The sequence below is a fragment of the Ziziphus jujuba genome, chromosome 5, assembly GCF_031755915.1.
Source record: "Ziziphus jujuba cultivar Dongzao chromosome 5, ASM3175591v1".
In the NCBI taxonomy this organism is placed as follows: Eukaryota; Viridiplantae; Streptophyta; class Magnoliopsida; order Rosales; family Rhamnaceae; genus Ziziphus; species Ziziphus jujuba.
The window spans coordinates 31,436,796-31,453,718 of record NC_083383.1 but is presented as its reverse complement, the minus strand read 5'-3'; the positions used below and the strand labels follow the sequence as shown (position 1 = coordinate 31,453,718).

Genomic DNA, 16,923 nt, shown 5'->3' with positions numbered 1-16,923 from the left:
TTGTATTGATTTCATAATTATTTGTATAATGCCCTGTATACTGATTGGACACATATTTATTGAATCATATATTGATTCCCTGTTATTATTTTGGAGTGCTGTAAATCTGTGGAAATATATTGTAGTACGGTGGAAAGAATAAGGGGATATTTCTAGAAGTGTTTTTTGTGCAGGGAAATTATGGCAAGTTCTACCCTTAGCGAAGATGCTGCCGGATTTTCTGTTGGAAGGTTCGGTAGTGTTTCCCTGGGATCAGGTCTTGTCAAGGGTTCTGGTTGTGATGGCTTCTCTCCCTCTCTCTCTCTCTCTCTCTCTCCCCTCCTCTCTTTCTCTCTCTTCCCCCCTGCTCACGTGTTTTGGCCAAAATAAAAGCCACCCGTGGGTGACACTGTTCATTCATGGGATTGGCTGAAAATATGACACGTGGCACACACACAGTTCATTCAAGTCAAAATATATTAAAATATTACGGTATTCGAAAAATTTTGTATGTCCATAACTTTCAAACCACATGTTCAAATTGGACGTACCGCTAGTCTATGAACTCGTATCGACGAGTACTTCACAACCATGCATGAGTCAAAGCTCAACTTTGCATGAACAAAAAGTCAACTTTGGCACCCCTTGGACAGTTTGGATCTCAACTTGTTTTGCTCATAATTTTCAATCTGTAGCTCCGTTTTTAACGTGCTACTAGTCTATGGACTCGTGAAAACGTGTACTTTTTAACAGTACCTCGGTCAATGTAAAATGCCATAAGGAGTAAAAAGTCAATATTTGACCATTCTCTGTCAACGACGGTCAACCCAGTCAACCTTGATCAAATTTTAGAAATTTTCGATGTACTTTGAGAGGGGATGTTACATTTACCCCCAAAAATCCATGGCCTAAATTCTGCTAAAGCCTAATATGGCACGAGCCTGAGACTGATCAGTTTTTTATTTGGGGTGGGCTACTCGTCAAGTAAATAAAAACCGCAACCTAAAACCTAGCCCGAATAGTTAGCCCGAATAATTTTATATTTTTTTATTTGTAATATATTATAAATATTTATTATATATTTATTTAATTTTTGTTATAAGATAAGATAATTTTTTACTGTAATTCGAAATTCATCAAATTTATCAACTAAATATTTAGTATTCAATGACTTTGAATGATTCTATGCATTTACTTTCCTTGAATTTAAGATATTTATCAATTTATAGACAATTAATAAAATAGGTATATCATTTGATATAAAAAATTTACTTAATAAATTTGATAATTATAACATTGTCCATTTATTAAGCTATTATATTATTTTATTATTATAAAGATATTTTAAACAAAAAAAAATTGAATCAAATTTAAAACTATAAGAAAAAAAAATTAAATTTTTAGATTTTTAATTTGAATTTAAACTTTAAATTCGAAGTCCTGGTACCTAAGCCTAAGCCCAGCTCAGTATCCATAGGATCAGATGGGAAATTTAAATTGGAATATTGGCCTGGTTTGACCCAACTCAAATTCTCTCTCCAACCCAAAGAAAGCCTAGTGCAAACTCTGAGCCTGAAAGTTTGGGTTTAGATTGGGCGAGGTAGCCTGAATTTATAACCCTACACCCAAATTTAAACAAACACTACAATCAGATTACTGCCACATACCTAAGGAATATAGGCCCTCCCTTTCTCTCTAACTACATTTGCAAGCAAGGTAACCTATAACAATTTGACGAGGATCGGAAGGAGAAACTGGAAATTCCATTGGTTTTTAAGTAATATACATATATATATATATATATATATTTTTTTTTTTTTTCAATTTAATTGGAAGAAGGATAGCGACTTAGAAAGCTGAACACAGAAAACTTTTAAATTAATATATTTTTGTTTATATTCATACATATACATATATACATACATATATATATATATATATATATATATGTATAGGAGACCAAGAATGAATTCCTCATCCCACTTTAAAATAAATTTCTCATATAAAGTACTATTGATTTAAAGTAAAATATAAAATTTAAAGAATAATATTAAATAAATCTACAAGTGTCTTATCTAACTATTTAATTAGTTTATGTTTTTATTTTCATTTATACCTTCAAAAGTTTACTTATATATAATTAGATTATTATATAAATATGTAAGATCAATAAAATACTGACATATAACACTTATACATATCATATCATTTGGTACCTCTAGCATTGCTTTATTGTTTCACAAATCTTTTTTTTCTTTTTTTGTGACATTATTTTACCCTTCAATAATTTTCCAATTTAATTTTGTGTCTTTATTTATCATTAAAAATTTATAAAATAGTCAGCTAAAAAAATTACTAATATAATATCGAATCATTAACACTTGGAATTTAGCATTTATTGCAGATATATATATATATATATATATATAAAAGATTTGTTGTATATTTTGATTTTGAATCCCAACAGAATTTTAACAATACTATTTTAGTTTGGATGATCATGTCATGCATGGAAATTGCTTAAAATGCATTTAATTTTTTTAAAATTTTTTATTTGTTCAGCTGCTGATAAAACTTCTACAACTTAAAGTCAAAGATTTAAAATCCCTCATTTGAAAGCATAATACCATCCAACATGAGATTATACCAAAGACTCGTATAATTGTATTATTTGATTTCTTTTTTTTTGAATAATTGTATTTTAAAGGTTTTTACAAAAAAATTATTTTTTATTTTTTTGGGTATTTTGCTGTTAAACTAGAGGTTTATATGAATGTATCTGTTTATAAATTTTGGTTTAAATCTTCTAAAAAATTAATAACTAAATTTTTTTTCTTCTAAATATCACCACAGATATTATAATGGCACAAGTAGTCACAAACAAAAAATTATGAATTATTGATGTCATCCAATTATACATCTTAAATATCAAAACCCTCTCAGAACCCCTATAGGAACTCTAAGCTAACCTTGTCTAGGAGAAACCCTATTGGTAGTTTTTATTGGAAATTCAATAGTATCTTCCTAAGGGTTAGACTTACCTAGAAATTTTTGTAAAAAAATGCATTTAAGCAATATAACCGTTTTATTCTTCCCATCTTACTATATAAATTTTTCATAAAATTCCAGTACTCTAAAAATAAAGGAACGAGTACAAAATTAATAATTAATAAAACAACAAAAGTAATAATTACAAATATTCCACACCCAAAATTTAGTACCAAAGCATACTAAGTTAAGAACAAAGGTATCATGATTGCAAAAGTAATAATAAAGTATAATAATAATAATAATAATACAAAGATGAGAAGGTAGAATATTCTAATTCGGATATAGCAATGGAAGGAAACAACAAGGAGCTTGCATCCAGAGGATCAAAATCCACTTAGTCACTTAGACCTAAGGATCGAATTTAAAAATAAATAATAATAATAATAATAATGAAATGCTAATTATCTCAATTAGTGATACTCAACTAATTACTAATAAGATTACTATATAAGCAAAAGAAATAATTAAAAAAAATAGATTAGATTATGCAAATAAATAAGTAAACAATTAAGTGAATAAATAAATAATTGATTAAATAACTAAAGAAATAAATGATTAAATAGGAAAGTAGGATTTTAAGATTTATAAATTTAAGAAAGTACTTGGAAATAACATTTTCTCTCGAAATCTTTACTAATTCACTTAATTTTCAAGGTTTCCTTTTTTAAAATCATTTGTCAAAAAGGCTAAAAATTAAAATAGTGATGTACAAAATACAAATGAAAATAAAAATAAAGTTAAATATAATTATAAAAATAAATATAAATTTAAGCTAAAATAAAATTAAAAATTTAAGTAAGATTGAAATAGAGCAAAACATTATTTAAAATTTAATTACAAAAAAATTTGGGGTAAGAAAATAAAATAAAGTAAAACCAAATAACATGACATAATAATATTAAATTTAACAAATTTAGTAATTTATATAATATAAATTAAACAATTTAAAACCCTAATTTAAATATATAAAACATATTTTTAAAAAAAAAGATTTTTAAAACATGCATAATGTATTTACATAATGCACCATACTATATATCAAATGGTGTCAGATTGCATCCCAAAAATCCTCTAACATGGAGATAAGAGAGATACTTCGCATCTTCATTAAAGTCTATCTATATATAATATTTGTTTCTTCTTTCTAGTTGTTTCTTTTTCTTCTCCACTTTATTCTTCTCAATAATTTTATTTAATTGGCATAGGGTGAGGTCGGCGTTGTGTTGGCAAGATAGCATTTTAACTATTGCTGCCATATATATTAAGCTTTTGTAGGAAAGAAAGAACTAATGAATTTTCATTTTTCAGAGGCTTTTGCCTCTAGAATTTAGAGTTGTGCTTGTACTTCAAGGGATTACTTGCCAAGGAAATTAACTAATTTTGTTGGAGATTAAAGTCTGCACATTTTTTTTTTTTTTTTTTTTTTATCTTCACATAAAGTTTTGTGTATGTGTTTATATATAACTACAGGTGAAGCAATATTGGCACCAATGCATCTTAAAATATACACAGTTTAGTACTTTGTATTCTAAACTATTTTTTTTAGTATTATGCATCTTAAACTTCACTGTATTTGATCGTTGCATCTGTTCTTTTGTTTTCTTAACATTTTAACAGAATTGTCACATAAGTTACACATGGGATAAAAAAAGGTTGCCAACAGCTCTTTATAATTTAGAATGTAAAGTGCAAAAATTTTTAAATAAAAATGTTAATGAAAAATCAATAAACTTTTTTTGTATTAAAAAGAATTGTTATTCTTTTAAAGAATTAGTGAAGTTTTAAAAGAATGCAAATTAATTTTTCAAAACATGAAATAATAATGTGTATATATTATGGGGATTCATGGGAAAAAAATAAATAAAGAGCTATTAATTTTTAAAAAAAGTAATGAAGCATTTATAAAATCTAAAAGAAATATATAAAGTATATTCTTCTATTTATTACATGTTTTTTATATTTATATATTATTTAAAAAAAATATTTATAAGATTTTTTTATATGCATTTTATAAAATTTTACTTGCCCATAAAAAAATGATATTTTTGATGCTTTATTTTATTTTTATAAATCTAAATAACGATTTTGATATATTGTAAAGATTCTAAATAACAATAAAAAAAAATAAAGACCCATAAATAAAAAAAAAAGCAACAAGGTCTATATAAAATCTTAAAAAAAAGAAAATACGTTTTTTTTATTGATTACATGTACTACATATATTAACATTTATTATTTTAAAAAAGAAGAAGATAATTTTAAGATTTTCTGATATGTATCTTTTTATAAAAATTTTATTTTTCCAAAAAATTATTTTTTAATGCATGTTCAAATTTTTTTTGGTCTTTATTATTTATTTATTAGGGTATCTATCATATTTAAAGATTTTTATTTTTAATTTTTAAAAAATTACGTTCGTAAATTTTTTAGTTCTTACTAACTTATTAAAAAGATAATATTATTTAATAATTTTTAGTATTTTAATTAAATTTTAATTTGAAAATTTTTGCATTTTGCATTATAGAAAATTATACTTTGCATCCTCAGTTGTTGCCTTATGTGTCACTTATGTGAAATGTGATAACTCTGTTAAGAAATTAACTGAAAAAAGGAAGGGATGGAACAGCGCAAAAAAAATGAAGTTCAACATGCATAATGCCCCCAAAAAAAAATGATTAAGGTACAAAATATCAAATTGTATATTGTTTAGGGTGTATTGATATCAATATTTCTAACAGTGAATTTTGATTTACAGATCAGTGCAAATGTGTTAATAGGATATTGTATGCATGACAATGTATTGTAAACTATATGACATGCATATATTTACATACTGGTTTTGCATTCAGGATGGTGAGGTCATTGCTCAAGAACTAAAAAGGCCAATAAAGATTTTGAACCTTGTCAGTAACTTCTTCACCAAATTTCAATCTTTTTTGTTGCGTATTCTTTTATCTTATATATATTTATCATTAGACTAAATAATTAGCTTTTATATAGGTACTTAATAATTCTAATGTACCTAAAATATTGGATCATACCATTATATGTATAATTTTTTAATTGCTTAGGTAGTTTTCAACTGCTATAAAACTCTTGTTGCCTAAGTGTTTTCATTTTTATTTTTTATTTTTATTTTTATTTTTAAAATTTTCAAATCTTGCAATAATTTTTTAGTGATTTCCATGCATAGTTTAGAAAAATTTAACAAGAAATCGGACTATGTTTAGCGTGTGGATTTTACCATTCAATCTATGTTATGGTACATATTTTCTTTTTTGCAGAACTGCAGGAGAGCAAGCTTGGTTTCTTTATTGCGTTAATATTAATTCAATAATTAAGTTATAAGTATAAGTTCTCTTGAACGGCTCAAATTTATATTTACATATTAAATTATTAGTTTAATCATGTAGAGTACAAATAATATTAATTTAACAATATAAAATACTTGTTATATATAATAATATAAATATTAATTTTATAAAATAAATATAACAAAACAAACGGAATGTAACTTTTAATAATAAAAAATTAATAAATTAGATGTTCATATTTTTCAAAACTTTTATTTTAAATCTGAGTTTAATCAAATTAAACTCAAGCTTCTACAAACAAGCAGAGCAAATATTGAATAACAAATTTTAAAATTTAATAAGTTCGAGCCAAATTTGATCACTTGTAAAACTATGCAACTCGAGCATAAGAATCATAATATTTGGCTCATTTCAAGTTATTGACACCCTTACTATTGTGCTTTAATGCAGAATTATTTGCCAAAAAAAATAAAAGTAACTAAATAATAATAAATAAATTTCACCATTATTTAGAAGCTCACGTGCCATTCACGTGGACCGTACTTTCGAATTGAAAAGGACAAAGCTAACCGAACTAAAAGTAACTAAATAATAATAAATAAATTTCACTATTATTTGGAAGCTCATGTGCCCTTCACGTGGACCGTACTTCCGAACTGAAAAGGACAAAGCTAACCGAACTAAAACACACTCACGGGAAACATCCAGTTTGCACACACGCGGCCACTCCCCTGTCACAGAGAGACTTCTTCGGCGACAGCGCTGTCTCTCTCTTCTCTTTCGTGTGTCTTTTCCTTGCTCTGCCGCCGCCGTCGTCCAGAGCGCGGGTCATCTGCTCACAGCTCCTCAAGAAAAAGAGTACGTCTACTTTTTTTTTTTTTTTTTTATATATAATTTCAAATTAGGGGAGGGGATGGAATTAGGAATTAGGTTTTCGTTCCATTTTGAATTCCTTCTCTTCTTTGGTTTCTGGTACCGGTTTCAGTTCTTTTGTTCAAGTCAATTTCTACTATATCCGGCTTCCCTTCCCATTTGTTCTGCATTGTTCAATCCGTTGTTCGACTTTCTGAGGCAGAGGCGAATCCTCTGGCTCAGTCGAGCTGGCTTTGGCGTGGCTGGTATATCAAATAAATTATGGGAGTAGTCTTTAAGGTACTATATTCTGGACTACTAAGGTGAAAAGAGACGATGTATTCCAACTGCTTTTTGGAGGACTATAATGAGGACGACAGACCCTCTCACGGTCTACTAAAGGGCATGTAGCTTGATTGGTTCGAAACTGTTGTAGAGGGTTTGCTTTTAGATGTAGTGTTTAGATTTTTCTTTTTTTCTTTTTTTTTTTTTAAATCACCGAAAAAGAATAGCATTGCCACATTTTGCTTTCATAATATATTATTAGGTAGATGCACATATAGCATATTCCCTCCTCTCCGATCTCAACAATTTTTATTTTATTTTCTAATCAAGAGGCACATTAAGAACACTCCCTCCTCTGTGATCTCAACAATTTTATTTATTTTATATGATTTCTTATTTTTAAGTCTTTGTGTATTAATTAATATATAAGTTTAAATGTTGGGTAAAAAACTTATGAGTCGACCTGTCTTCATTTCTTAGGCAAGGGGAAAAATCAGTCACTACCAATGCGATTCATGCTGCAGACATTAATTCGCTACTTAGGTGGTACCTCTGTTGTTCTCATTGTGGTTTTCAGCCCAGTTTGGTTTATAGTTGGGATTTTGACGTTATTGGCTTACAACGCTAATTTACCTTCCATATCAGTAGATTCTGTGTCGATCACCGTGATCAACATCAACTCTAACACTCAGCTAACCGCCAATTTAGAGGTGAATTTTGTTGTAAAAAACAATAATATTTATAACAACAATAGTTATGACAATGTCAACATCATAGCTTACCAAATAGCTATGATTAATAATTTGAGGCCAATCGACACACTCATTCTCCCACCATTTGAGCAACAAGGAGAATATTATCAGACCGTGCAGGTTCGACTGGACAATGTGTCTGTGGAAGTGGACAAGTGCGACTGTCATATTAATGGGAGACAGGGGACTATGCATCTCTTCTTTGAGTGGATGACTTCTGTAAGGATGAAAGAGGGAAAATGGTTGAAGCCTATAAGTGATATGAATGTGGTGTGTGAAATATTGGAGGTTGTGTTTCCGTGGAATCAAACACAAAGATTTGATTTTCGACAGCAAAACAATGCATGCCAGGCTGGTGGAGGGTGGAGAATCTTAGGTGGATGCATATCAGGTGTGTATTGGATAGTTATGTGTGGCATGGTAGTAGCATTCTTCTTGTGGCCACTCCTGTGTTCCTAAGTTCAGTGGGTTTGATATTTGAGGATTAGTATTAATCTTTTTCCTTTCTATTTAACTTCTTTCTTTTAAAAAAAAAAAAAAAATTGTAGTTTAGCATGTTGAAGACTTTTTTAAAATTTGAGAAATGTATAGTCATTGTAAGATATGTAATATTACATAATTAGTTGTTCATTTATGATTTTACTTAATATTGCATAATCTTATGGAATGTTATGAATTTTAGTTGTGTAGGTTAAATGTTTATAGTTGGTGTCATTAGTTTATGTACCTGTCTTGGCTAGCCTTTATTTATCTTCTTGTTTAATGGTTGTTTGCTTAAAGTCTTATGTACCAAAAGCAAAAATTAGAGGTTTCTCATTGCTGTAGAGTATTCAAAAGTGTTGCAAAATGTAGTTTACTTGTAATTTATATATATATATATATATTGTTTTGTTTCATTGACCTTCTGACCGTTACCAAAAGCAAAAATTAGAGGTTTCTCATTGCTGTAGAGTATTCAAAAGTGTTGCGAAATGTAGTTTACTTGTAATTTATATATATATATATATATTGTTTTGTTTCATTGACCTTCTGACCGTTACAAGAGGTCAAATTCTTTAATTAGATTTCTTCTTCTCTTTTGTGTCTTAAAGCATGGTTAGGGTTAATACTCTTGTATCATCCCTATCCACTTTAGTGTTGTTGTGAAACTGATAGAGAAATATTGACTTGCAAAAAAATCTAGATTTTCAGTTCTCGATTAATGCTTAACTTCATTTGCTCGAAAGTCTTAGCATACTCGCTGTATTGCATATTGATTTTAATTTTTGCCTTAAGAGGATGAAAGTGTTGCACAAAGTTGGTTATGCGTAAAAGATATATATTTTTTTCATGTTATTCACCTTCTGACTATTACAAGAGGTCAAATTCTTAGATTTTTTTTCTTCTCTTTTTGTGTCTCAAAGCATGTTTAGGGTAAGATACTATTAGTATCCTGCTCCACTTTAGTTTTGTTATTGTGAAACTGATAGAGAGATATTGACATGTAGAAAAAATCTAGAACTTCTAGTTCTCAATCGAAGTTTAAATTCATTTACTTTGGAGTCTTAACATACTCATTTTATTGCATATTGATGTTTGCCTAAGGAGATCAAAATTGCGATATATTTCCATAAAATTCTACATTGATTGGAATTTATTTATTCTTTGATTTGTAAATTAATAGCTTAGTTGTAAAATAATTTCAAAAATGTTCCGGGACTTAAGGTTGCTTTCTATATAACAAGTAGGGTTATTGGCACTTTTAATCCCTTAATGCTAGGGTGTTAAGCACTTCACCCGATTTAACTAAAAGGACACTTTAGTGTTTGTAGCAACCACCATTAAAATTACATTTTTCAATTTTAGGTAGCAAATATTGCAATAAAACTCAAGCACTAAAAGCACCACCTCCCTTCGTATGGCCATCCATTTTGGTAATGATTATAGCTCTAACTGAAACACTATCATCTATAACAAATATAAAAAGGTCTGGTTTCTGAAAGAGCAATGAGGAAGAATAAATAGTGATTCCATAAAATCCTTAAAAAGTAAGAGAATATGGGAACCAGAATTATACAGAGACTTGGACATCTTTTCAAAATCTGTAGCTTCTGGATTTGTTTTTTTTTTTTTTTTTTTTAAATATTTTTGGTAGTTATGATAAAATGGCTTTGAAGTCTTAACGTGATAAACCCAGACGTTTTTGGTAGGTTAAACCAAGCATTTTTATCACGTTTATATACTCGTCTAGGTTATCTGGTGAGTATATATTTTATTTTATTTTATTTTTTCTTTCTTTCTTTATTTATTCTTCCTGTGTGTAAAATGCTTGGTTTTAATTTTAGGGGAAGAGAAAAATGGCAAAGGAGAAGATCAGGATCAAGAAGATTGATAACGTGACGGCGAGGTGGTGACCTTCTCAAAGAGAAAACGAGGGCTGTTCAAAAAAGCTGAAGAGCTTTCGGTTTTGTGCGATGTTGACGTTGCGCTCATCATCCTTTCTGCTACCGGGAAGCCCTTCGATTACTCCAGCTCCAGGTACCACTTTTTTTTTTTCTTTTTTTTCCCCCTTTTACTAATATTAAAAAAGCTACTGATTTTTCTTATTTGTGCCTGAAAGCATGCTTTAAATGATCTGATCCACCAAAAAAAAATAAAAAGAAGATTTTGGTGGCTTCCTACCATGTTTGCTGAAAATCCCCAGGTTTCACATTAAATAATTGCAGAAATTTTAAGTTTAGTTTTATTTCTAACTACGAATCAAAAGCTTTCTTTCTTTCTTTTCTTTTCTTTTTTGCCCCTCACTTCTTTTTAAAGAACGAATTTCCTTAATCTTTTACTTAAAGGAAACACTTTTACATGAGCTTCCTTCAATGGATTGCAATTTTCAACTCTCTTTTTCTCATAATAGCAGACCCAGATGCTTCAGTAAAAGTATTCCTTTTTTATTGAATAAAAGTAAACAACAAAGATACAATTGTTTTAATCACTTCTCTTAAAATTCTTGGAGGTTTACCTTTTCATTTCATTTGTCTTTTATTGATTTAATCCAATAAAAAAAAAAAATAAATAAACGTCTAAAGAGCTTTTGAGAAAAAAGAAAAAAGAAAAACTACAAGTATACAATATCCTATTAAGAAATGTGTTATGAAAACATGTATAGATGTAAATCAAATTTCAAATAAATTAAAAAAATAAAATATTTTTGTTAAATATTTTATCAAATATACCAGTATATAAATATATTATATATGATATTGATTTGATCCAATAAAAAAATAAACGTAAAACTAAGAAATAATTTATGTTTTCATGTGTATACAAATACATGCCTACAATATATAAATCTATATAGATCGAATTTCAAAGTAAATTTAAAAAATTTAAATATTTTTACCGAATATTTAATCATATATTTTGGAATAAATTTCTATTGAATGGGCTGAGCTTTGCTTTTAATAAATAATGGGCTAAACGTAATCCAATTATTGCTTTGCATTAGCTTTTTATAAGGTCCTTTGAACGTTGGATAGATATTTGATTTTTAACAATTGTCATATTTGGGAGGCTAAACGTAATCCAACTATTGCTTTGCATTAGCTTTTTATAAGGTCCTTTGAATGTTGGATAGATATTTGATTTTTAATAATTGTCATATTTGGGAGATCCACATTTTATGTTTATTTTTTTATTTTGTCGTACGAATGTAAGGATTTATGATATGGTTTGCACTGTGGTTATAATTACTTGCACTATGGTGAGTATGGAGTTGGTGTACTTTACCCAAAATTTTTATTATTGTATTTCAAAAAGGATTTTGCTTTATAATATTTTAAAGTTAAAAAATTTATTTCCTTGTGTTTAGTGTATAATTGCTGTTGGCTTTATTTTTATTTTTTTTGTTTCTTCTGTTTTCAGTTTTCTCCCCATATGCTCTCTTTATTAGTGACTACAAAGAGCCAGAAGATTGTGTTATTCACTTCAAAATTAGTAATTTCAAATTCTTTCATTTCTTTGTCATATGTGATAACTTTTAACTTAATTTCTTCTCACGGCTCGATTTTTTGTGAGTTCTTAAAATTTCATTGTGCATGGATTTTTGCATTTTTCGTTGCTTTTGTGTGCACATACATATGATTTATACTTAAGTCTTTCATCCAATACCACAGATTGTATATATAAAAAACCTTTTTATGTTTACATTAAAATACCTGTAAAACAGTTATATATTTATTAACTATTTTTTATTTCTAAATTTTGTTGGATATTAAAGCTTTAGTTAGAGTTCTTAAATATTAGAGTTTTTAACTGTAATCACTATAACGACTTGCATGGTAGAGTTTTAAGTATTAGAACTTCAGTTAGCCATAGATATCTCTTTAGTCATCGGTCATGGTTGACAAGGTACTTTTATATTTATTTATTTATTTTTTCCGACAAATCAATTACTACTTGGAGGTTGATTCAAATAGATATAAATAAAGAAATTAGGAAAAAAAATCACTTTCACTTTTTTTGGATATAATTGGAAAAGATTTGAGGATAAGTTTAAGATATCAAGAAGCTTATTTTTTCTACTATATTATTCTACCATGCAAAACATGAATTTAGATTTTATAGAGGTTTTATGTCTACATAGTTACTAAAATTTTTCGTTTGTATTGCATGTATAGTTATTAAACTTACATAACTAAACACTATAAAGTAAATAAAATTAAAAATTACTATAGGAAATACTAAATTTACACAACTAAATACTAAACTTACATAACTAAACAAATTGCTTTTTGTTATTTATATGTTGTTATCTTACTTTTCTATCCATTTTTGTTTTTCCTTTTTTTGTTTTTTAGCCTTGAATTTTCTATTCCTAAAAATAGGATTCAATGTGTAAAGGATTTTGGATACACACATACCATATTTATAGAGCTTAATTAGTTGGGTATGCAATTTTAAAATCATAATGTAAATGCCAACACAAAGTTAAAATAGAAGATGATGTTCTGCAGAGGAGTATCCTCAACTATAAAGATATATGGTTAACTGATTATATTAAATGATTTAGTATTATGTTTATTTCATATTTACCAATTTTATTTTCCTTTGTTTGATTTTAACTAAGATTGCATATTATATATCTATGATTTTATCATTTATAATTTGATTTATTTGATTGAGATAATGACTTCATCTTATGTTTTTCTAAAATATAATATAGCAAAATGGTTAGAGCAGGAAAGCTAAGAAAAACTCTGATGGGGTAATACAATTCTTTTCATGTCTGTTTGAGAAAACAAGTTGTCAATTTTAACTTGTTATTTGAAAAAACATATATAAATCGTGTAAACACTTATGTGATTACTAATTGTGAATCTTTTTTTTAGTATATTGTTAAAGATATTAAAAAAATTGCCATACTATCTAGCAATTATAAGTTTATGGTTTAATTTAAAGCATCTAAATATGAATATCATGATACTACATGAGGGAAATACACCGTTCTTTTTGTTTGTGATACTATTTCAAATGAAATCAGCACATTAACACAAACACATGCTTCAAACAATGCTGAAGTTAGTGACGTTTTAAAAATTGTTGAAAAATAAAGTGGAAATTCATTGGATATGACTGAATTGATAGGTATAAACATGTTTGATACATTATGTCTTTAAGTAAAATTACATGGATTTTTATTTAATATTCTAATGTATGTATATTGCATTTTTCAAAATCAGATATGTCTAAAATATTGACAATGCTAAGATAGAATAACAGAGCAATGAAGATGGAAGTCCTAGCTAATTTGGTTTCAAAAGCTGCTGCAAGAAACAATGCAACAAAGAAACTGAAGCTGATGGCTTCCAAAAATGCAGGTGAGACAGATCCAAGAGTGTTGAATGTTGAAAGTCCTCATTTAGATTTTGATGAAGGAAGAAGGAAACAGTTGCCAGACAATGCTTAGCTTGTCACTGTGGAATCATCTTTTTGTTAATGTGGACATGATAGTTTACTATCAGTTCATAAATAGATTACTATCAGTGTTTTATGAACTCATAGCACATTTTTGACTAATTATGATAGCAACGCTAATATTATTACTTTGTATATTGCAAGATGTAATAGAAAATTGATTTAGGTATAACATAATACATTTCTATTAAATCTTACAATTTATCTTAGAAAGATATCAATGATGCTAAAATAGTTTCATTTGTGACAGTTTTTTGTTGATGAAAGTATAATAGTAATTATAAGTTTTTAAGATTGTACTTATATTTCCTCCTATTATTTTTTATTTTTTGTGTTTTTTATAGTTAATATATAAATCCATAAATAATTTAATCTCATGATTATGGATTGGAATCAAAATAAATTGTTTATGTTTTAATTAGGTTTAAAATTAATTTATCCTCAATAAATAGCTAAAGACAACTCAATGCTGGTGGGTCTATGAAAAAAAAAAAAAAAATTAAAAGAATGAAGTAGGATCTAATTAGAAATGGTAATGCTTGTTGCTTTTCTAGATTTGCTGCTAATCTGGGAGTTGAAAGTCTTCTTGCTTCTTAATTATATTATGAGGTTTCCATATTAGGCTTAATCTAGTTTGGGATAAAATGATTAATTTTTTTATGTTTGTTAATAATGTATAGTACTCTGCTTTAAGATTAGATCCTTCTAAAAGAATTTAAGAATAAAGTAATTTAAGAATAAAGTAGCTAGATCTGGGATAATTTATATGTAGCTTTCTTGGTTTTAGAAACCCTTGGTCCCCATTATGGCCGAAGAGTTATGGATATATATGTGTGTGTAATTTCAAAACTTTTTAATTAAAATTTTTCCAAATTAATTAAAAACTATTGAACACTCAAATTTTAAACTACGCCATGTGCATTGTGGCCATACCTAGTATATACATATAAATGTTGAGTAGTTTTTTGTTTAATGCAAAAATAATTATATACAGTTTTATAAAAAATTGAATTATCAAAATACCAATAGAGAAGGTTTTTTTTTTTTTTTTTCTTTTCTTTCTCTTTTTTTAACTTGTTTCAAAAAAATTAAAACTAAATTAAAAATTTGGTTGTTAGTGGAATTATAGCATCTATCTCATGTACCCCAGTTGAGTTCATTAACTTGCTCCTCTCACTAAGCCATGACAATTGTTGACAATTGTTGGTTGTTATGTCCTCCAATAACTCATAAGCTTCATCCTTAGTTTTCTTCATAAAAGTCCCACCTGCAGAAGCATCTACTAAAGTTCCAGTGATAGTAGTCAATCCACTGTAAAAACTTTTAACCTGCATCCATTTAGGTAACTCATGTTGAAGGCATCTTCTCAACAAATCTTTATATCACTCCCAAGCTTCAAATAATGTCTCGCCTTTACATTGGGTAAAGTTATTAGTCTCCATACGCATTCTCGCAATTTCGGCCAATGGGAAGAATTTCGAAAGAAACTTCTAAACTAGATTCTCCCAGATAGTGATTGATTTTGCAGATAAAGAATTAAACCAACTCTTTGCTTTATCCTTCAAAGAGAATGAGAATAGGTTAAGGCGAATGGCATCTTTAGTACACAATTAAACATGACTGTATCACATACCTCTAGAAAATTTGCAAGATGAGCATTTGGATCTTCAATCGGCATATTGTAAAATTGAATTGGTTGAATCACCTACGAAGTCACTGGCTTCAATTCAAAATTGTTTACCTGAACAGCCTGTCTCCTTATTGCCAATTGAATTTCAGTTGGTGGTAGTGCATAATCCTTCAACGCCATTTGTGAAGCATTATTCACCTGTGGTTCTCTATTAACACTCGGGTCTTCAATATCCCTGATTCCTGTATCATCAACATTCTTGATTCCTGTATTACCCAGATTAGCATTGATGAACTTGTTCGATTAGCAGCTTCTCTCTTCTCCTTTGTATTTCTTCAACAAATTTTATCCTTCGTATTTCTCCTTTGTATTTCTTAATAACATATTATTAAGAATTCCGTCTTAGGATTCCAACTCATTCATAGCCTGCCTCCTTGCACATTCTCTCACCAGCCGTCTGAAAGTTCTCTCTAACATTTTATTGATCCCTATTTATAATCCTCCTAAGTTTGGCTTTTATTTACTAATTCAATTACAAATGTTGCCAAAAATTCCTACACTAGCGCCGCATCCCTGGACAATGACTAAAAACGAAATTAAACAGAAAAGCCAGTGCTGCGGTCCTATCTCTTGGGGAAAAAGTACTAGAGGTGCTGCAGAGCTGTGACCTTAAGAATCCAAAGCTGAAACCCCCAACTGCTGAAGCTTGAATCACTTTCTTTTCGATCCAAAACCCTTCCATGTGTGTCTACTTTCACTCCTATCTCTTGAGCCTTGATATTTCCCACAAAACAACCACATAAGCCATTAAAAAGCTTGCAAAAACTCACAAAATATCAAGTAAAATGTAGTTGATTTATGTACATAAACTCCACTTGTTAATGCTTGTCTTAAATGTCTTTGATATGAAACTGATTGTTAGGAATATTGTTAAATCCCCAACCAATGCACCCCTAGATCAACTGCAAAAAGACCTTAGGAAAAAAATAATTGCAAAAAGTACTTTCTTGTACTGAACGATGTGTGGAATGAGGATTCCACAAAATGGGATAGCTTGAATAGCTTGGGTGGTGCAAAAGGTAGCAGAGTTTTAGTAACCGCCCATATTAAG

At 28.4% G+C, this 16,923-nt stretch overlaps 1 protein-coding gene across 1 annotated transcript; it reads left to right on the top strand.

Annotated features, from left to right (window-relative positions):
* The first annotated feature begins 6,992 nt into the window (after window positions 1-6,992).
* LOC107431457 (uncharacterized) lies at window positions 6,993-14,399 on the top strand. The gene is made up of 4 exons (XM_048476404.2): window positions 6,993-7,202; window positions 7,962-8,624; window positions 10,558-10,750; window positions 13,948-14,399. The coding sequence occupies exons 2-3, from the start codon at window positions 7,988-7,990 to the stop codon at window positions 10,602-10,604; spliced, it is 684 nt and encodes a 227-aa protein (XP_048332361.2). The 5' UTR covers window positions 6,993-7,202; window positions 7,962-7,987; the 3' UTR covers window positions 10,605-10,750; window positions 13,948-14,399.
* Window positions 14,400-16,923: the final 2,524 nt, after the last annotated feature.

Excerpts from the sequence above, each read along its gene's own strand:
- LOC107431457 (XM_048476404.2), top strand. The coding sequence starts at position 7,988 with ATGCGATTCATGCTGCAGACATTAATTCGCTACTTAGGTGGTACCTCT. Across the intron at positions 8,625-10,557 it reads CTTAGGTGGATGCATATCAG|GGGAAGAGAAAAATGGCAAA; the intron begins GTGTGTATTGGA and ends TTTTAATTTTAG.